The sequence below is a fragment of the Anabrus simplex genome, chromosome 6, assembly GCF_040414725.1.
Source record: "Anabrus simplex isolate iqAnaSimp1 chromosome 6, ASM4041472v1, whole genome shotgun sequence".
In the NCBI taxonomy this organism is placed as follows: domain Eukaryota; kingdom Metazoa; phylum Arthropoda; class Insecta; order Orthoptera; family Tettigoniidae; genus Anabrus; species Anabrus simplex.
Genome location: NC_090270.1, coordinates 189,540,289 through 189,563,847, shown reverse-complemented (window position 1 = coordinate 189,563,847; position 23,559 = coordinate 189,540,289). Strand labels below are relative to the sequence as shown.

The 23,559-nt window shown below is 39.7% G+C and overlaps 1 protein-coding gene across 2 annotated transcripts in view; it reads left to right on the top strand.

Annotated features, from left to right (window-relative positions):
• Nucleotides 1-23,559, top strand: part of LOC136875640 (sodium-coupled monocarboxylate transporter 1) — a 247,732-nt gene that overhangs the window by 162,795 nt on the left and 61,378 nt on the right. For both annotated transcript variants that reach the window (XM_067149181.2, XM_067149182.2), the window contains exons 2-5: nucleotides 9,437-9,668; nucleotides 12,713-12,872; nucleotides 16,343-16,460; nucleotides 23,157-23,224. In XM_067149181.2, coding sequence (XP_067005282.1) covers nucleotides 9,466-9,668; nucleotides 12,713-12,872; nucleotides 16,343-16,460; nucleotides 23,157-23,224 — 549 coding nt within the window. In that variant the 5' untranslated portion in view covers nucleotides 9,437-9,465. The remainder of the gene's footprint in view (nucleotides 1-9,436; nucleotides 9,669-12,712; nucleotides 12,873-16,342; nucleotides 16,461-23,156; nucleotides 23,225-23,559) is intronic.

Sequence of the window (23,559 nt, the reverse complement as noted above, 5' to 3'; positions counted from 1 at the left end):
ACTTTACATATAATTGCCGATAAAATTGACTTGAAAACAACCAGACTCGTCCAAATATAGATATACAGCTTTGTATAATCCAAGGAACCAGGTTTTACTGCGGAGGTTGGCATAACAACCACTCTCAGATGACTGCCAGGCGAACGAACGTGTATAAAAAGTTGCCTGTGCCATCAGGCGTTAGACCCGCAAGAGTTATCAGCTGTACTTGGTGGTGTAAGATGTTTGCTCATTGCGCAGTGGGTACAGTTGTTCATGAAGAAAACTATTACGGATACAAACTTGGTACTTACATTTAGGAACCCACAAGTGCTGCGGATGTTCACCTCCATGTACACTAGGCCGCACAAAAATCGGCCGGCAAAGAAATATTTTAATTGTATACATTCTCGAAACGCGAGGATATTCTCAACTGTGGATAGCCGGTGGCCGAAGAGACGATACTTGGAATCGGTGGCGTACATACTTTTCCTTTGTGGGGGTTATGATTATTATTAATAATGATGATGATAATAATAATAATAATAATAATAATACACATTTTAAATTCGCAGGGGGCCATTTAAATGAAATTTACCGTTGGGATATGAAAATAAAAATCCACAGCTTGTTTTCAATTTCAACCGGCCCACGAATTGGGATGAATTAAGCCCCTGTCTAGCGGGGAGGGTATGAATTGTATCGGCTGCTGAAACCTGTCGCAATGATTAATGACTTACGGACGAAATATTGGAGAGTGTTGCTGGAATAAAAGATTGCAGGGAAAACCGGAGTACCCGGAGAAAAGCCTGTCTTACTCCGTTTTGTTCAGCACAAAACTCACTTGCGAGTAACCGGGATTTGAACCACGGAAGCTGGCGCTGCCGCCTGAGCTAGGGAGGGTCGTACGGGGGAGATGGGAATAGTAATTATACAAGTAATAGCACATAAACGTATGTTTTTGCAAATTGCTTTTGTTACTTTATTCTTTTAGTATCTGAGTACAAGCGCCTCATGGGGGGTTATATCCCCCTTATCCCCCTCCCCTTACCTACGCCACAATTAGGAATCCTGCAAACTGCACATGTTCATCCTATTTCAAGTTAACGGGTTCGATCCCTGCTCAGTCTGGTGGTAACTGAATATGCTGAAGCAACTCAACCTTGTGTCCGTAGATATACCGGCTATGGGAAAAAATAATGGTACCTCTGAGTCTTTGCAAGCCGCAATTTTTATTATTTATTTTATTTTTTACAAAAGTTAGCGGTAAAGCAAACTGTGTCCTCGTACTGAGGTGGTGCAGCTATTTTCAGGCACACTCCCAATGGAGATGAGCTGCATGTAATTCTTGAAATTCTATTAGTACCGGGAATCGAACCCGGGTCCCCGAGGACGGCAGCGAATAGTTCTAACCATTACGCTCTGAGACAGACTTTCTTGGCGGTGAATAAATTACTTCGTCAATAAAACTTACAAATCCGGCCCCTTGGCTGGATGGTCAGCGTAATGGCCTCAGGTTCAGAGGGCCTTGGGTTCGATTCTTGGCCGAGCTGAGAACTGTAACTACGTGTGGTTAATTCCCCCGGCTCTGATACCGGGTGTTTGTGTTCTTAATACACTTCTCTTCGTATAACAACACACTCCAATCAACCACCACAGAATCATGCAATAGTGAATACATTCCTTTCACATACTTGGTGTCAGGAAGAGCATCTCATCGTAAAAGTGGACTAGGTCTAAATCAAGTCGACCCCAATAAATTGGAAAAAAAAAGGCCAAGATGATAGGGCGTTCTAGTCACACGGATTTGTTGTTGAGGACAGCCATTCAGAAACAAACTCATGGTCCTCCCTTAAACCAAATACAGTAGAGATAATACGCGACACTGAGCGAGATATCGAGGGACAGCTACTGGAGCTCACTCTAGCGGATAGACCTGAACAGTACTGATTCTCTCATAAGAGCACGTGTATTTTTGTGTGAATTTTTTGGTGTTATTTATGCGTTTTCAGTGAGTTGACATAAATAAATAGTGTGTGTCATTCCTTGATATCTCCTCTCAACATGAGGGGAAAGGTATGTGCTGTGTTTGGCTGCAATAATTACGAAATAGAGAAAAATGCGCGGTCGTTCTTCAGGTTCCCTCGTGACAAGAACATTAAGTAATATTGTGTTTGCATACATATTCTTCCAGTGACAGAGATTTTTATAGTACTTAATAATTTTCTGACCTGCTCGACCCATATTTTAACTGGCATAAAATGTAATACGCATATTTTATTCTATAGTGCAGCAGTTAACCTTCAATACCGATGTGTTGTTGTAGGTGTGATCTGTGGGTTTTGAAATGTCACAGAAGTGATTTCGATAAGGTGTACAAGAAAGAAGAGACGTTACGCTTATATAAGATTATAAGATCTGTTCAGATCATTTCCAGGCCAGCGACTTTAGAAATCCTCGACAATACAGCCAAGGGTATGTTATATTTTTGCTCTAATTGTACGTAAATATTCCTTAAAGCATCACTATCGACAACATTTTCATACTTTCCTTTCTTTATCCCTCTTCTCAGATTAAAGCCGGGATTTTATAGATTATCTTTGTTAGTAGGCTTCATGTTAGGAGGAAAATTGTCCAGCAATTAAATGTTAATTTGCCGGGCTGAGTGGCTCAGACGGTTAAAGCGCTGGCCTTCTGACCCCAACTTGGCAGGTTCGATCCTGGCTCAGTCCGGTGGTATTTGAAGGTGCTCAAATACGTCAGCCTCGTGTCGGTAGATTTATTGGCACGTAAAAGAACTCCTGCGGGACTAAATTCCGGCACCTCGGCGTCTCCGAAAACCGTAAGAGTAGTTATTGGGACGTAAAACAAAAAAATTAAATGTTAATTCATTGCATCATATGTGTAAGGAATGTGCCGATATTTTTGACAAGTGTCTTAATGTGATGATACAATGTTTTTAAATGAGAAAAAAGACAAATCCAACCGTAAGAGTTCAGGCAGGTATACTAAAGCTAAAAAAGTAATGCATAAATGAAAGATCAAGCCATTTCACACCAGTCCATTTCACTTCTTGTTTATATGTCTAGTTTCATTCTTTGAATAATAACATTTTAAATAATTCTTCATTCATTTATCCAGAATTGCTTTACCAACTTCGAAGTTAATATCTCAATAACACTTTCTTTCTAGACGTAATTTATCAATTTCCGTATATACATTTCCATTGATATTTGAATTTAGCGCGATTTTTTCAGGTCAAGTCACTAGGAGCGCCACCGTCGAATTGTCTCCCATTTTAGCAAGGCGAAATCCGTAAGTGTCGCGTATTATCTCTACTGTATTTGCTTAAACTTAACCACGTTACAGTAAAAAATGTGAAAAGTATAATATTGAAAAATTATTTTAATATTACGTACAACACGCGAACTATTTTTAACTAACATGTCATTAGCTGAGACACAGAGATATCAAGATTTATGACAAGTAGTTACGTTACACACGCATTCTCATTCACACAGTTAACTTATACAACTCGGAGGTATTTTATGTATGAAGACGTGAAGGAGACTAAATAATTGTTTTGAATGTTATTCGGTATTCAGTTCCATAATCATGTTCCTGTAGCAATGAATGGACGATTATAGGCACCTGAACTCGTAACGGGTGCTAACGGAGCCTGCTTTATGTTGTTGAAAGGAGGAAAGTTTAATTAGATTTTGAGGACTGGTAAATGAGAAACCTCCTCTCGGTTAAGGATCAGAATAACAGCTCGTCAGTTCTCCAAATTTCAGAATGGAAAGTTCCTTGCCATAAGGTACGTCATAGTGAAAATAAAATAACTCTGATGCAAGAGTTCTAGGTTCGTTATATCTTCCTAATATAGAAAAACCTCCATAAGGCTCCCCCCTTTTATTCACTATCCCGGGTAATACGCGCATTATTTTTCTCGGTCCCTAGACATTTCCTATAGGAAGGCAGTTTAAAACGCTCCGTTAGATCGCGTTTCGCTCCCTTTTCAAGACTCTTTTTCGAGGGAATATTCCTAGGATAATTTGTAGCAAAATTCAAAAGAAATGGGACATGACATTCCCTCGTCGCAAACTTGCATGCAGACCTGAAAAAAACTGTACTTCACCTGGAGCTAAAGGCTACGTAGACATTCAGACCTCCCAATCAGCTTCTGGCCTCTGGAGGCCCGGTTTCACAGTTTGAGTTTAAGCCGAAGCTTTAGTAAGCCACGCACGCCGCTTAAGCAAGGCTTACTCTTTGGCTTAAACACTAAGAGTTTCACAGTAGGGGGACCATGTGCAGCTTTACTACGCTGAACATCTCCGAAGTTGGTAATGCTTGCGCATGCGCAATGATTCAGTTCTCATCTTTGTTTACATCCGTACTAGAGTATTCTAAGTTCCTTGACATCCGTAGCCTATGACTGATTGACTTGTAGGTTATACATCGTTTATCAGCCAAGATAATTTAGAAGAATGAACGGAAAATGTGATTCCAATAATAGTAACAAAATAAAGTTTAAAAAAGGTCACTCGCCCGTCCTGCTGACACGTACTACCACTACAGTCTAAAATGGCCATAACTTCTGAACCATTCATGCAAATGTCCTGACAAGGTTATTGTAATCCTTATAAAATACTGGAGGAGGTCAAACAATTTATTTCGATAAGGAATTCGAGGATAATATCGAAATATTTATTTAATGTTAAGGAGTTATATTTTTTACCGCTGAGTATAGCATAAAATCGCTTCTAGAGGGCAAACGGTTGGAAATAGGTATATACCATCGCGGACTTTTTTGTAGAGGTTTCTGTGCTCTACAATTCGTACACTTACACTTGGGGTCTATCGTTGATGGTTCACGCAGCGTAAGCCAAGAAAGCAAGTGACCGACCGACATTTTTGTCTCTTTTACTGTATATCGGAACACGGAAACTGTATTATTTCACGAGCCTCGAAATATATTCAGAAATATAAGTTATTTAATCTTAATGTTATTGGTTTTACGTCCCACTAACTATGAATTTGAGCACCTTCACCACAGGACTGAGACAGGATCGAACCTGCCAAGTTGGGCTATAAGAAGGCCAGCGCTCTACCATCTGAACTGAATCCTTAGCTTAAACCTCAGTTTCATACAGCTTAAGCCAGTCACAGATAAGCTCGGCTTACCACTTGCACTCCCCACTGTGAAACTCGTCCAGAGTTTAAGCTCCCGCTTAAGCCCGATCCAAGGCTTAAGCGTATACTGTGAAACCGCCACAGGGAGTCTGGAGTGTGTACAGACTTCACAGATTGACTACTACTGTGAAGGTGAGGATAGGCCAATTGAAGATTTCTTGCAAACAAATGGTTACATAACAGTGCAGAAATCATGGACGAGAAGGCGAGAGGAGAAACCTTTCCATCTCTTCCCTTACTGGTTTACTAGGGCTGTTTCAAGATTGCCTTTCAATGATTGTGTTCCTTGTATTGAATTTTCTCTGCGATTATGAAAATCCTCAGCCTGTTTCCAGGCATTCGACCGGGTCAGGAATGGAATGAATGAAGCCCCATCTTGCGGCAAGGATAGGAATTGTGCCGGCTGCCGAAGTCTGCCACATTCCTCTGGGACAATGATTGAGTGACAGATAAAACTAAATATTTCAGTGTATCGCTGGAATGAAGATGACATGGAAAACCAGAGAATCGGGAGAAAAATCTGTCCCGCCTCCCCTTTGCCCAGCACAAATCTCACATGGAGTGATCGGGATTTAAACCACGGAACCCAGCGGTGAGAGGCCAATGCGCTGCAGCCTGAGCCACGAAGGCTCTTGTCTGCGATTATGACAATGGAAAAGAAAACTCTTTCCATGTTGAATAAGTTTTGCGAAAGAACGATGAAAACCCTCATCTTGACTCGAAACAGCTCTCTGATTCTTTAGAATTACATCGTCTACGTCAAGAACGATACTGAAAAGTCGTGATCCAATCACCGCAGGATGTAATATTGTATCTACCGTATTTTATTTAACTATTTTATTTCTATAAAATCATTCCTCAATATAGTGGCTCCTTTACAGTGTCAAACATACAAATTACGTAGTTTAGTTTCTTTCCGTTTAATACGTGTTCCCTTCGACACCATCCTATCGAGGTTTTACAGTAGTGTTAAAGAGTTGTATCAATAATTAGAATTTCATATTTGGGTAATAGCTTTTAACGGCATTTGACATTATATATGTACTAAAAATAGTTTTAATTTCGTGAATTTTTCGTGTAATTTGTTAATGTTGCCTTTTATTAATAGTTTCTCGATACTTCTCGTTGTTAATGATCTGTTCACTACAGTACTTTTAAAACTCGTTCAACATTTTAGATAAACTCTTATATTGAGTAGATCTATTAATTACTACTGCTAAAACAGTTTCATTCCACCCCTGAAGGGGGAGACAGGCCTCTTAGACGTTAACGCCGTCTCTCAGGCCGGGATATTTCTGACGGTGAAAGAGATGCACGGAGAAGGTGAGGGGGTTGGCGGCCGTGGCCTATACTAGGAACTGTCCCGGCATTCGTCTTAGTGCAGGAGAATGGAAAACTACGGAAAACCATTCGCAGGACAGCCGACGGGTGGGGCCACCGTTAGGTCCAGCCCTGTCTCGTCTCCCGAGTGCAGAGGCGTAGAGCCACGGTAGAGCCGTGGCCACCCCTCCTCTGCTCAGTTGGCTGGTCGGAGTGCAGAGCTGTTGGACCACGGAACAGCCGTGGCCACTTCGGGCTGAGGCCCACTCTGTATCCACCGACCCATTGGCAATAATATTGCACATTACTTCCATATGGCTGTATTATATCTGTCAATGAAATGAGATACGAAGTAGTTGCTCATTGTTTTGCCTTTGAGCAATAAAACACTTGACTCTATCGCCAGCTCCATCAAAAACTCGTGCTGCTGATTCAGAACTGTTAATGTTGCATGCACCATTGAAAATACCTTTCTACGGTGTGCTATTGAACCTTCACTTCGTTCCTTATATTCTCTTCTTTGGAATTGTTATCGTCCTCCTTGAACAGGAAATAATAATAATAATAATAATAATAATAATAATAATAATAATAATAATAATAGGTATATTTTTCAACATAATGATTCTATGTAATCTTCTCCCAAAAACTACACAAAACCTTATTTTTTACCATATCCTTAAAATTGTGAAGTCTTAAGTTTGAAATGTCGACATTTTCCCAAAAGTAGGTACATTTGACTGTCCGGCTTGATAACAAATTGACAGTCTGAAAATTCTCTCCAAGGCAACTGAGGTTCGGATCCCGACCAATGAAAGTGAATTTTTGATATGAAAGTATCTTTCCTATGATTCAAATTCCATGTAAAAATAGGTCACGTGGAAATTATCTCTACATTGAGTCACCTAAAACTGCAAGCTTGCTTGCTTGCTTTTAGTTAAATATGACTTCGTTTTACTGAAATAAATTAGGTTCTAATAAAAAATAAGCGATTTGAATGTCAGGGAAGTGCTGCGAAATTGGAACAGGTGAACCGTTTCAAGTATATAGTGAAATTTAATCAATATAAGGCTAATGCAGTGAACTCGGAGTTATGATCAATATCATCTTGCTAAAAAGAAGTTAGGTCCCCAGACGAAATTATCCTTGCATTGTTCTATTTTTAGGTAGACATTGGAGTTAGGAGAGAGGTAGGTGGACTTGAGGATATCTTATTCATAAGCTCGAAGTGTGAAACATGAAAGGAACGGGAAATACTGCTACTACCAACAGAAGATGATGATATGATGATGATCATGATTTATTGCGTGTGGCTATTGCAGCCAGGCCCAACCCTGGTACGGCAGACCCTGCGATTAGGATGGGTGGCGACTGCCATGTAAGGGATGCTGATGCTTCCTGTCGTCGTTGTGGAGTGGGGGATAATGCTATAACGTGATGCGCAAGTTGGGGACAATACGAACACCCAGTCTTGGATGGTCGGTTGCTCATGACATAGCTACCTTGTTTTATTTCCTGTTGAAGTGTGTTAGATGTGGGAGGTTTCATTGCCTCAGTACAGTTCAGCCTATTGAAAGGACACGATCGATTCCTATTCTCTCCATCGGAACAATGAAGCAATCTTTGTTGAACAAATCTAGAATTAAACGTAAGGAACTTCATCTTATTTGTCCGTATTGAACTGAGATCACAATTAATTAAAGTCTATCAGGTTCCACCTTTTCAATACTAATACAATGTTGTTGGATGATATTTACAACATTATTTATTACAGTACATGTTTCGGTGCTCTATTGTCACAATCATCAGCTGATTTAGAAAATGTGAAAAAAACTTGGCGATCTAAATATTAAACAAAATATTGTCATACTTAACTCATACATATACATATTTACATACAACAGAATATTTATTGGTTAAATCCTAAACATCTATTATGCTATATTAAATATCCCTAATATGTAACAAGAGAATTCTTGTAAGTCATGAATATAATTTTTTTTTTCTCATCTGGTTGATGAGTTGTCTTCACATTCCTTATGTCTGTAATTCTATGCTCTCGTACTGTCTAATTAGAATGCGCACTTAAAATTGAGGAATTAAAATTGCATGCAGTCTATTTGATGTTAAAATGTTCATTTCATTTGTATATTAGCTGATTTTGTTGGATAAAATTCATTATATATAACATAATTGTTAAACATTGAGCCATCTTCTTATATTTATTAAGTACTAAAACTTAGTTCCAACCACGCATAAAGCAATAAAAATACGAAGTTTTAGTACTTAATAAATATAAGATGATGGCTCAATGTTTAACAATTGTTATATATAATGAATTTTATCCAACAAAAGCAGCTAATATACAAATGAAATGAACATTTTAACATCAAATAGACTGCATGCAATTTTAATTCCTCAATTTTAAGTGCGCATTCTAATTAGACAGTACGAGAGCATAGAATTACAGACATAAGGAATGTGAAGACAACTCATCAACCAGATGAGAAAAAAAATAATTATATTCATGACTTACAAGAATTCTCTTGTTTACATATTAGGAATATTTAATATAGCATAATAGATGTTTAGGATTTAACCAAAAAATATTCTGTTGTACGTAAATATGTATATGTATGAGTTAAGTATGACAATATTTTGTTTAATATTTAGATCGCCAAGTTTTTTTCACATTTTCTAAATCAGCTGATGATGGTGACATAACAGAGCACCGAAACATGTACTGTAATAAATAATGTTGTAAATATCATCCAACAACATTGTATTAGTATTGAAAAGGTGGAACCTGATAGACTTTAATTAATTGTGCAAATCTAGAATGTCACTCAATTGGAGGAATATTATCTTTGCTACTTGATTTGATCTACTCCCCTCTTATTCAGAGATCAAATTTGTTCTTATCCTTGTTGTTGTCCATTTGCAGGAGGCCGAAACACTCGCCCGACAAGCACCATGGAGGAGGTGGGACAACTGTGTGAACAGCACGTCCACTTCGGCTGGGAGGATTACTCGGTCCTTGCAGCCATGCTGGTCATCTCCACTGCCATCGGACTGTTCTACAGCTGTACTGGGCCTAAACAGACCACGTCCGAAGACTTCCTGCTAGGAGGCAGCTCCATGGGGACTGGACCTATGTCCCTTTCATTGGCTGCTAGGTAATCTACTTGTTTACCTTTAAAATGACTGTTACTAGAGAACAGATACGTATTCACATTCATTTATCAGGGAACATTCTAACTTTGACTTTCTTGAATTTATAATCACTGTCGGGCTGGTGAAATGGAAGAAAACGAATACAGCTACTTTTGAACTTTTCTATTATTATTTTAACGCTCATCATGATCACGCATTAGACTAAGCCTTCTCCCCTCAATCCCGCTGTTCTCTTCACTTCCTTCTACTTTTTACGTCCCATAAAGTTCCTCACTTCCTCAAAGTATGTCTTCCTTGGTCTTCCTTTACCTTTCTTTCCTAGAATTTTTCCTTCAAAGACGTGTTTACTACAAATTCATTGTCTCAGGATATGACCTACAAGTTTTAACTTCCCCCTGTCTACATCATTTATCAGTCTCCGTTGCTCATTGACTTCCTTTAGAACCTCTCGATTCGTCTTTATTTTTACTCCAGCATGTCCTCTTCATTTTCCTCCAAATCCACAATTCAGTTACTTCCAATGAATCTTTCCTTTTTTCCAGTAGTCCAGCTCTCATTATAAAAAAAGTAGTACACTGCTAAGATTTATTTTTTGGTTCTAATTTAATATTTTTATGTATGTATGATAGATTTATAAATAATACGATTATATTTTGGTCTCAATATCTTAGATGACTTTTCTTAATATAATTCATTTCGTTATCGTGTCCAACTCCTTGGATGAATGTATCAGCGTACTGATTTTCGGGTCAGAGGGCTACGGGTTCAATTCACGGCTAGGCCAAAGATTTTAACTGAGTATGGTTAATTCCCCTGGCTGGGGGGGAGTATGTTAGTGTTTGTCTTAACACAATTCTCTTCATCTACATACAACACATCCATAACTACCACCAGAGAAACACTCAAGTCATGCGATTGGCATGAGAAAGAGCAACAGTCTTAGACGTAAGAGCGCCTTCGATTACATAATTTGTTTTAATTTAATTTTCGTTAAATTGATCACGAGTTGACTAACTGAATGCATGTATTGTAAAATTAATCGAAAACATCCTGAATCTGTTCTTTGTGGTGCCATGGTTTTGGTCGTATACCCGCTTTCTTGGAAATTCTCAACAAACTACAAACTACTGTTCGGAGCTCGCTTAATGGCTACGATGACCAATGTGACCATCGTAAATGTAGCGAAAGCCAGTCTGTCTAAAGCGTAGCGGTATCTGCATTACTAAAAATATTCAGAGCGCACAAGACGCTAATTAGAAAACTAGAAATGAGTCATTGATATTTTCACTTGAAGGGCAATTATCAAGAATGATCGCCTTAATGGTGAGAAGTTCAAAGGTCTACGCCAGTCTCCATCAAGTAGCTGAGGCTATTGCTGTTCTTGTGTTGTTACAAACACAGATAGGATTTACGGCGACAATGGCATAGGAAATGGCTAGGAGTGGAAGGAAACGACCGTGGCCTTAAGTACAGCTCTCCAGCACTTTGCTGGTGTGAAAATGGGTAACCATGGAAATCCATATTCAGGGTTGCTGACAATGGGGTTCGAATCCACTATCTCCTGAATGCAAGATCCACTCTTACTACCAACATTCATTTAATTATGATGGTTTAAAAATCAAACATGAGCTAATGAAGCTGATTTTTACCTTCTCTAGCTTCCTGATTACAATGCTTAATAATGATCCCTATTATTTTCCTAGCTTAGCTAAGAATTATTCCCCACTTCTTGCGAATGGTAAACATAATGAAAGCGGAAAATGTATCCTCAGGGTCGTAAAAATCGATGCATCATCAAAGAAAGCTCTGCAGGGAAAAGTATCGACAAGATTGAGTGATGATTACAATTTAATAAGAGCGCAGATACCAAGGAACATGGCCAAGTGCATCGGCTAACCAGTGTGTATGTAAACATGTTTCAAATTTAAAGACTGGTTACGAGGAATCGTGGAGCACTATTCTTTTAAATGATTATTTAATCACTATTAGTTGGCAGTGGAATTAAAGACTAGCGTCAGGTTTTGCATGTTAACGGAAAATAATGAAAGCGCTACGGCGATTTCGTGTTTCCTTTGCGATTCGGAAGAATATTCATTCTCATTGCTGAGAAACTACTTATTACTAACATGGCAGAAAAAAGAGAACGGTCGTCAAATGTTCCCGATTTTAACACCTATGTATATTGTAGCAGAATTAGTTATCAGGCACAGGCGTTTTGAAGATAAAGAAACAACGTGGAAAAAAACCAAGAAGAATTATCTATTGATAGCAAACACGATGATTTCTCTGCATTGAAAATTGTATGTTTTTTGCACTGTTTCAGAAGAAATGAAACTGTTCCTCTTTTGGATATAAGAAACCTTTCCGCAAATTTTCCATCACGTGGTTCTTCTGAAGGATCGCCTATCATAACCCTTATAACTTTTCGCTCATTTCAATTCTATTCCAAGATATAACACTACGTGTTCAAAGTCTTCTTCAAATATGGCAGTAATTTTATATTCATTGCTAATCACTGTTTATATCTGGTAACCGTTCGAACTTGACTTTGAACTTCTTCTTCTTTTTGTGTTTTCTCCATTACTGAAGGTTGGCCACAATCACAGCGAAGCCTGTACGATGTTCGGGTGTCCTCATCAGTCTACTAGAACCTAGTCCTGTTCACTCCCGTAAGTTCCTCGGCCAACAGTGTTTCGTTCGACCGCGAATAATCAGGAATTTAAATAATAATCAGGAATGGTGCTCTTCAGCTTTGTTTAAACAACGTTTAGGAAGAATCTTAAACGCTGATTACGCTAAACAGAGTTCGTGCACTTAGCCATCAGACGATGTCTGAAGAGCGAGCCGATGTTTTCCGCTAGCTAGTAGTGAGGAGGTTGCTGTGGTAACGGCAGCTAGTCTGTGTGGAGGGAAGAGCATCCCCCCCCCCCCCACACTCTCGCCGCTTCACCCTGCGCTAGCAAACACGTGAGCTCTGAGCAGTAGTGAGTGCACATGGTAATTCTTTTGAATTTTGGTACAAATTAATGCCGTAATCTTGTTTCAGCTTCATTACGGCAATAGAGCTACTGGGTAACCCCGCTGAGATGTACATGCACGGTACTCAGTTTTGGATGACTTGTCTCTCCTTCCTCATTGTGGTGCCAATCACATCGTACCTGTACCTACCAGTCTACCGCGCCATCAACGTCACCTCGGCATACGAGGTAAGGACTATATTTTAGCAAATTTGGTAACCTGAGTAACTCATTTGGCTAGGCGTTTCTTATTAGCTTAAGGTTGCGGGATAACATCATGGTGCTATCCCTTAGGTTTCATATACAAGAGTCCTTGAAAAAGGTCCCAATATTTACAGAGGAGGCAGAACAACACGAACGAAGAAAGGTTCTGTGAACATTGGATGCAAACCCAATATCTTCCAATATCTTCGGACTTAAGTTCGCTACCACTACTGTCAATGGTCGCGATGTTCTAATAATTTACGAAGGGTCGTATGCAATAAGACGGAAATTTGTTCCTATCTAAACATTGGTCATAAACTTACTAGCGTGTTGTGTTACGGTCTTACGCAGGAGGGGCTTATCTTGCACTCGAAGCACTTCGTCACGAAACAAATGCAAAAACATTGTATGTAAGCAATTGTCCGACTCATTGGATGAATGGTCAGCGTTGAGGCCTTCGGTTCAGAGGGTCTTGGGTTCGATTCCCGGCCGGGTCGAGGATTTTAATCGCTTCGGATTAATTCTTCTGGCCCGGGGACTGGGTGTTTGTGTTTGTCCCAACACTTTCCTCTTCATATTCACTCAACACACTACACTACCAACCACCACATAAACACACAATAGTGATTACATCCCTCCATATAGGGTTGCACGGTACTCACTTTTGGATGACATGTCTCCTTCCTCATTGTGGTGCCCATCACATCGTACCTGTACCTGCCAGTCTACCGCGCCATCAACGCGATCCCACGGGTGAAGTGCAATTAATGCAAAACTTCGTGTGAGCATTTCTATTGTATCAAGCAAGAACGAAACACAGTATTCCACTGCGTACTGCAGACCGTATTGTTGTCGCAGTCAAGTAGGTTAGTTGCGTCAGGTGTGTGGTATTGCTCAAATAGCGCATGTTTGGTTGTTACACTGCTGTACTGTGCGGTGGAAGGCTCCGTTGCAATGAATGGCGGTCCCGACGGGCACATGTGAAGAGTAGGTCAGACATGGTGATCATTGGTGGTGGTGGTGGTGGTGGTGGTGGTGGTGGTAGTAGTAGTAGTAGTAGTAGTAGTAGTAGTAGTAGTAGGCCGTGACTCCGAAGATATTGGTTTTGCGAACAATGTTTATAGAACTTGTTTTTTCCTTGGCTTGTTGCGTGTTGCGTCCTCCGGAAACATTCGAGCAGTTTTCAAGGACACCCTGTATCCACAAATATGGGAGATCAGTGACTGTATGTGTTCTGTCACATTTAAAAGACTCTTCATTCAAATTATAAAGTATATTTCAAATGTATACTGCCCCACGGTAAAAGTATAGGTTTGATTCTTAAATGCTTTAATGTGCAGAATCATTGAGGAAAACAAGAAAAATATTTCCAATAAAATACTCGGCAAAAATTGAGAAGAAATGAAATACGAAGTTCTTCAAGGCCAGTTCCAATTCGATGAACATTAAACACTAAATCTTATTTGCTTGGTGCTAGCGGTGATCATTATTTTAACGGAAAGGGCACTAAAAACGTCAGGGGTTTTAATATGATTCTAGTCAAATAATTCGTTATAATAAAATGTAGAACTTTGCTAACTTCATTCAGCTTATCCAGGTATTTCTGTGGAAGCTGGAGCAACACGGGATCATTTTGGTTTTGACTCCGAGTTTAAGATCGGATGCCCTTCCTGATGCCACGCGAATTTTGAGATCAAGATATCAACCCAGGATCGACGGGGATTCGAACCTCAGTTTTATCATTAATATTTAACGTCCAATTGCTATAGATTTTAAAGGACAAAAATGTACAAGATTTTTCCCGGTAAATACCTTTAACGTGCGAGAAACAGACGACCCTCAAATTCCACTGACCTCAGATTGGATCGAGTCATAGAAAAGGAAGATCAAACACCAACAGATTGATCCTTAGAGTTCATCCGGGCTCTTATCTGTTATGATTAAGTGTTTAGTAAACGGGAAATGGTTCAGGAACATAAATATTTTTACAGGCTCTATTTTCAGGTCGATTTTTCTGTACAGGACTGAAAGGTAGGTGGACTCACATCATATCGTCCGTTAATAAGGGGCCCATAGACGTGCAATATTATTGCGCAATATAATTGTTAGTGTGTACTTAATATTGAAGGGTTGTGCAATATATTGTACGAAATCAAAAAAGTTCGCAATATATTGCGCAAATCGCAAAATACTGTGCCATGTGTTGGCAATATTGTGCACTATCCCGTCCTCCCGCCGGTTGGTATCAACAAGTGGGGGAGAACGTATCGTGATGGCAGACAAACAGGTGGTAAAGTTTATTTTGGAGTTTATCGGCGTGTGCCATGGCCTTTTGGCTCTGTGGGACGTTAAGAGCAGAGATTACAGTAATCGCGTTAAAAAAGGTGAACAGAACGAGGTGCTTATTGAGAAATATCACCAAACATATTTGAACGCCGACAAGTAAGAAGTTATTTTAAAAAATAAGTTCTCTGCATACAAACTTCCGGAAGGAAGTGAAGCCGCTTCCTGATACAGAAAAGTGTGTTCACCAAACAAAATACCGGCATGGACTGACTATAATATATTGCCACGCATATTGTACATCTATGACAGCTTTGCACAATATATTGCACAACCAACAATATTATCTTAACACGATTCTATTTATTGCACAAACCCGATTGTTGTGCAATAATATTGTACGTCTGTGGGCAGCTAAGAATATATTGTACAATCCATTTTGCGCAATAATAGTGCACGTCTATGGGCCCCTTTAGCTGCAGAAAACACATGCACGTAGAGAGGATAACTACTGGTACAAACGGATGGGAATAATGGCAGAAGGGAAGAGAGAAATTAGCATATTGAGGTCAATATGAACCGGCTTCGGTGGTGGGATCACGTAGGATTAATGGAAGAACATAGGTTACCTAGAAGAACGATTGGATAATAGAAGCTAAAAGAAGCAAAGAGAGACATTTGAATTAGGTTTTCTGCAACAATTTAGAGATAAAGATGCTTAGAATTAATCGAGGCAGAAATAGGAAACTGCTCATTTCTCTAGTATGTAGCATGATAGCCAAGGGGCTTCGACGCTGGCTTCTCAGTAAGGCGTCTGCGGTTTGAATCCTAGCCAAGGCACATGAGATTTTAAAACGAATAATTATATCAAATCTGTGGTTCGGATCCTACGTAAATCAGGAGGTCCCGTGGCAAATATATCAACAGTCGTGTAAAACTACAATATTGCTTGCTTCATTTCTGCACTTCGTATCTTGACTGACGCGTGAGATTTTAGTGAAATCTGATGGTGAAACTGTTGGATTCCCATCCATCTGGCTGACTACTAAACGTTCATTCCCTTACACTAAAAGTGACGTACCAATTCTACCATCCTACGCGGTACGTCCTGAGTTCTGCCATACTAGGAAGTGTCTACGCTGTGCTGTTCTCATGTCTCCTCTCTGTTCCAGTACCTGGAGATGCGGTTCAACTCTCAGGCGCGGACTGTAGCAGCCGCTATGTACGTCCTACAGATGGCGCTCTACACCTCTGTGGCAGTGTACGCTCCTGCCCTCGCTCTCAGCCACGGTGAGTCCTCCAATACAAATACTCTCACGATAGAATGACAGAACCTCGACCGTAAGGATTCATATCAAATTCTGTGTGTGCAGGGTGATCAGATATGCTTTATTCCGGCGCGCGATGTTTGAGCTATTGGCGAACGCGGGGTTAGGTCGGTAGCGGGAGGGTAAACCATGAAACAGTAACACAATTTTAATTTCATTAATGACCAAATTATGACGAATATTATGTTTCAGTTCTTGTGTGATATTGGGGGGGGGGGATCACACAAACTCCTAATAACTTTGTTCTGTAGAAACATTTAGTAAATTTCTCTCCTGTAATTATTCGCGGTGTGAGCAGTGGCAGAGTGCTGTTGAAAAAATCCAAAATAGCACCCTGTCCTTAATTCTCTGATAAGTAAAAAATGGCGTATGGCTTTTAATGCCGGGAGTGTCAGAGGACATGTTCGGCTCGCCAGGTGCAGGTCTTTCGATTTGACTCCTGTAGGCGACCTGCACGTCATGATGAGGATGAAATGATGAAGACAACACATACACCCAGCCCTCGTGCCAGCGAAATTAACCAATGTTGGTTAAAATTCCCTACCCATCTGGGAATCAAACCCGGGAACCCTGCAACCAAAGGCCAGCACGCTAACCATTTAGCCATGGAGCCGGACCTGATAAGGAGTGTTAGCATGGTATTCAATAAGTGACAGAACTGAGCGTATTCTAAATAAAAAAAGATGTCCTGTGATTATTTCATCGATCATGGACACCGTACACCGACGATTTTTGCGTCATAGAGGGGCACTTAATCAGGCCACTTCCTAGAGGAATATTCTGTGCGTATTTATCCACTCTACATTCTTTCCATAATCTACTTACAAAATATGCGCCTACGTACAGGGTCACTTTGTTGAAGAGCATGTGCCATATTACGAGACTAGAGTTGGATGACCAGACACAATGATTCAACCGAGGCTTGACATTTACATACCTTTTTATGTTTTGTTTGTTACATATTTCTTTTATTACGAGCTAGAAGGAGAAATCTGTAGAGCTATATAAGAAATAAAGGTGCACTTATATATATACAGCATATGTCATAGTTATTTTATACGGCTTTAAGTGTAATAATTAGCCCTTTGCACATACCCATATGCAATTATCACTTGTTCTGCAAGACGACGAAGTGATATTTTAGACGAATTTTCCAAACTGACAAATAGCATCTAATTTTTCTTCGGTAAGAACCCTACACTGCGTTTTTTGTTTCGTAGGCTAGATACCGGTACCGGTACCTGTACCTCTAGTTTCCTGAAAATTATCATAAAATTATATGGACTGTTTAATGATTTGGAATGTCTACATTCGGGATTTTCTTAAAACGGTCTCTGAACTTCGAGCTGACGATTCATACGAAACATAGTTAGATACGCTGTGCCGTTCGAATTGCACTAGCTGTAATACCCTTATGACTAATTACAGAATTAAAAAAATAACAAAACTCTCATACTTACGAATAACAAACATAAGACTTCGATACCGGACGCGTGTACAAGGTCCCCTAGCAGGGATGGGTGGGACAAGATAACAAAACATGTGATGGCATACTACGCCATCCCCTTTTCGCGCGTGGTGAACGAGCAGGGAGCTCTCCCAAAGGAAGAACATCACGCACGCCGGAGTAAATTATACCTGATCACTCTGTGTGTAGTCGTATACAACTTGACAGTGCTTTTTCACATAGTAGCAAAGGTTGTCGGTTCGGCGAAGACATTGCCAAGATAATATCACATTCGTAGAGTGCGGTCTCACCACTCAAATGTTTTTTTAAAAAGATTTTGATGGAAACTGTAACACCTTAACAAAATTAAATGAAAATATACAGTAGCCCGGCCATTTGGGCATTTATATACAAATTTTACAAAGTAATATGTTTTAGGTTTAAAGGCTGCGATAGAAAAGGTGTGAAGATTAAAAGTGGTACAGTTCATGAGCCTGTGATATAAATTGTACCACACGTATTATGATGAACCAGTGTGTTACGTACCAGTAGTATCGGGAAATTTATGAACCAGAGGAATGGCATGCTAAAGAAGAAATTTATCTAACTCACCAGCCACTTCCCGCCAATATTCAGGCAGGCTGTTATACTCGGTACGACCGGGCGAGTTCGCCGTGCGGTTAGGGGAGCACAGCTGTGAGCTTGCATCCGGAAGGTAGTGGGTTCGAACCAGACTGTCGACAGCCGTGAAGATGGTTTTCCGTGGTCTCCCATTTTCACACCAGGCAAATTCTGGGGCTGTACCGCATTTAAGGCCAGGGACGCTTCCTTCACACTCCTAGCCCTTTCCTATCCTATCGTCGCCATAAAACATATCTGTTTCGGTGCGACGTAAAGCAAATTAAAAGAAAAAAATACTCGGTATACAGCAGTAATCCCCATCTATCCCACCTGAGCGACTGCCTAAATGCAGATCAGTATTGATTGATTGATTGATTGATTGATTGGCTGAGTGGCGACAGAAGACACAAAGCACATCACAACGAACAATGATCGATGTAATGTTATTGTTGATCGATGTTATGAGCTTTCTATATTGTAAGCTTTCACATTGAGTTTTCTTTCGACTCTTGTGATATTTACCCATTTTCTCGTGACTCGGCGCTGATATGGACTTAGCAACAAAAAATCCAAATTCATGAATATCTCTATCATAACCGGAACCGGTAAAAATGTATAAGACATAAATAATCGGAAATTTAATACTATTATAACTTTAGTTACCGTATGTAGTTTTGTCGATAGGACCATTAATGACATAAATATTTGAAAATTAAAATTTAGGCCTTTCCTAAACTACCATTTCTCTCAGCGTGAGTAAGATCACGACCTAGATTGTAGCGACTTTACATACCGATTTTCGTTAAATGCTCTTCAGCCGTTTTCTCGTGATACGTATACATACATACATACATACATACATACATACATACATACTGCACCCTTTTAGACCTCTAAAAGGGTACATGAGCTCGATAGCTGCAGTCGCTTAAGTGCAGTCAGTATCCAGTATTCGGGAGATAGTAGGTTCGAACCCCACTATCGGCAGCCCTGAAAATGGTTTTCCGTTGTTTCCCATTTTCACACCAGGCAAATGCTGGGGCTGTACCTTAAGGCCGCGGCCGCTTCCTTCCCACTCCTAGCCCTTCCTTGTCCCATCGTCGCCATAAGACCTATCTGTGTCAGTGCGACGTAAAGCAACTAGGAAAAAAGGGTACATACATAGAAACGGTGAGAAATTACGGAAAATTAAAAAAGTGCATTTCCTTGTTACTATGAACAGGAACAATTAGGAAATACCATCCTTCTTAAATTCTGAGCAATGTACAGACAAAACTCTCACTTTATATACTCGTTCATCGACTATTTTAAGAAATTCAGTGATCAGGGAAAGTCATACAACACTAAAATACTGTGCGAAATCATTGTTGCATTATGTAATTATATTACTGTCCCACTCGTTGGCTGAATAGTCAGCGTACTGGCCTTCAGTTCGATTCCCGTCCGGGTCGGGGATTTTAACCTTCATTGGTTAATTCCAATGGCCCGGAGCTGGGTGTTTGTGCTGTTGCCAACATCCCTGCAACTCACACACAATACTATCCTCCACCACAATAACACGCAGTTACCTGCCCTCATCGGAGGGTCTGCCATACAAGGGCTGCACTCGGCTAGACATAGCCACACGAAATTATTATTATTATTATTATTATTATTATTATTATTATTATTATTATTATTACTTCTTGTTTAATGAATACCGAACTCAATAGCTGCAGTCACTTAGGTGCGGTAAGTATTCAGGAGATAGTGTGTTCGAACCCCACTGTCGGCAGTCCTGAAGATGGGTTTTCCGTGGTTTCCCATTTTCACCCAGGAAAATGCTGGGGCTGTACCTTAAGTCCACTCCTAGCACTTTCCTGTCCCATAATCGCCATAAGACCTATCTGTGTCGGTGCGACGTAAAACAATTTGTTAAAAAATTGGTTAATGAATAACAGGAATTCCATTTTTTTAAATGAAAATAGTCGTTTGCATCCAAGGAATTGTAAATCGTAGCTTGTGCGCTTAAAACCCTGTAGGCCTACTTCTTTAGATTGTAACACAAAAATTATAACACCGCAGTTTTCTTTGATTTAATAAATATAAGAAAATAAAACTGTTTAAATCGAGTGCAGTTTAAATCAAACCGGAATATCTTGTAAAGATAAGTTTTTCTGTTGCGATTATAGAGTTTTATTTTAAATAGTGTGTCCCAATAAGCACTTCGCGGAGTTGTGGGGGAGAGCTTCATAATCGCAAACGTCAGTGCTCTCTCGCTTTCCTGCAAAGTGTGTTTGCTCTCGCACGTCACTGTGACGTATGCTTGCTACGTGAGCTGCCCACATTTACGTCATGCAAGCCCGGCCGCACTGGGCTAGCCTCAACGTGCGTCCAGCTGAGCACCTCTGGTCTCGAATAAAGTGCTTTCCTACAAAGAGAGCGTTTGATGAATTGCTAAATCTATTGGACAAACAACTCACTTGTGATACATCTACTTATCACAAATGGCAAATGCAGTAGTGTTCCAAGTGGAACACCAGACATAAGATTGTCAGAGAATCTCTTACTCTTTAAAATGAGCATTGGAGCACATCCATGCCAGAGCAAACGCAGCTGGTATTCGTTCCTCGGTCCCCGCTAGTTATAGAGCCCAATTGATGCTTCCCATTCCTAGCAAAGACTTCTTGCAGTTTAGTGCGACGTTAAACCACTAGCAAATAAAAAAGTGAGTTCTGTGTCGGTAAATTCACCGGTACGTAAAACATATAGAACACATGTTAAAATTACTTTAACCCATTTAAAATGTTCGTCTAAAAAGAAAATGTTATTTTAATTCTAAAAATAACATCTCCGACATTGAGATGGATCCTCTTCGTAAGAAGTTCGAAGATACGCATTTTAAATGGGTTAAAGTAATTTACCATATGTTGTATATGTTATGTCTCAATATCTTTATTTTGTGTAATAACTACTCCACAGTGTCAATACTTGTAAGATATCAACAGTTCAATTTTTATAAGTAATAATGTCCTCAAACCAAAGATAAAGCCGATGATGCCCAGTAAAAGGGCGAATCATGTTCCTTTAAATCTAGTAATTTCTATGTTAATTTAACCACATAACCGTGGGATTAATTGTAGTGAATAGGTGGGGTAATGAAATACTCCTTTCGTTAACTTAGTAAGAAAACAGCACATGTCAGGAAAACGCAGGTATACAGTAGTAACTTACTTAAAGCCAAAGGAGTAAGAAACGGAAATCCCTAACTGAGGGTTAGAAAATACTGTTAGCATTCTTTTATGAAAACAAAATACTGCTCTTCAATGTTTTTCCTAGCCTGGCATAAAATGTCATTTTTTGAAATATTTTGAAATTACTTTTAATTTATTACACAGTAATTTACTATAGGCCACTAACTTACATTAGCTGTCCCACTCACCATTCTATCTAGTAGTAGTAGTAGTAGTAGTAGTGGTAGAGGCCAGTTGAGAATCTCACTGTAAAATTCACTATGTTCTGCTGGAACGTACTGCATTATCTTCCTTACGTCTTGCAATTTCTTTTAATCAATTGGCACTCGTCCTTTTGGATATGAAAATTGTGTAGGAAGACTTGCGATATTTCAACTACTGGTTCCAAGTTTGAAATTATGTGCCACCTTACCACCTGTGAAGGATCAAACTGCTTTCAGTGGGTATAGCAGACGTGTAAGAATTACATTGACATGCGGTACTTTCGTCTGTAAATGAATGCTTCACGCTGAAGTGGTTTTCTGACCGTAACTCCATCTTGCAAAACAAGCGTCATGTACAGTTTCAGAAAAAAATTGAAATATGATACCCACACTAATTTTAAATCCATGAGCTTTAAAGTATGTATGAATATTAAGTGAGGAAGTGCCTTCTAGCGGTTACAGGCATGCCTGTGTTCGAGACGTTAATCTTTTTAGCAAGACGTGTATTCAACACGATCGCCCTCGCCGCTCATCACCCCTCTCCGACCGTTGTGCTGCCATAGCCAGGTGCATAGCTAGCTGCCAGAATCTATACCTGTTCTTTTTCAGGATTTCAGTTGGCACTCGTCCTTCTGGCATGAAAACTGTCTAGGAAGATTTACGCTATTTGAATTACTGGTTCCAAGTTTGAAAGTATATAATACTCGTAGATTTTTTTTTTTTTTACCACATCTATAACTTCTAGGCATGGCTAGTCCATTAGTAACTGTCGGCAGTTTTTGTATTACTCATCATGATGGCATGCATTAAGTTAATATATAAAGATATGTTAATATATTAAGTCAACCAATGTCGAAGGCACTACGCAAACATCCCTTGAAGCTTGCATTAGTTCACGATTCTTCAGTTATTCGAATGTTTACGCTTTTATAGACAAGAGGAAAAACTAGGCCTATAGTTGCAAGGGAAATCGCAGATGAAGGATTCAGTGAATGCATGATTTAAAGTAAAATGTTAAGCTAGGAATATGCCATACAAAGCGACATTAAGGGAGCTATTTTTGCATCTTCATTATCACAAACAGTCTGCTTTATTCAATTCTATAATAAATTACACTTTTGTTGGTATCTCACTCACATCCATCTCTCTTCCAGTAACGGGACTGAACACGTACGTAGCGGTGACGTGCGTGTATGGAGTCTGCATATTATATGCTTCTCAGGTAAGAATATGGCTATTTTGGGTACAGTTCTTCTATTATTCGAGAAAGTATAATCTACACAGCATTAGCAAATAGGATATTTAAACACTTTAAGCATCATAGAATACATTTTTTCTGTCACAACACTTAAGAAGTTCTGAAATATTTATTTTAAGAAAATGGGTTGTGGTTTCGCATTAGGTAGAAGCTTGGGATATCATTCTCAATCACACATACGCTCCTGGGGGGGGGGGGGAGGGGGAGCAGTAGTTACCGAGACACTATATTCGTTGAGTCAAAATACTCAGTTTTCTTCTTTTTACCACTTCTATAACTTCTAGGCATTGCTAGTCCAT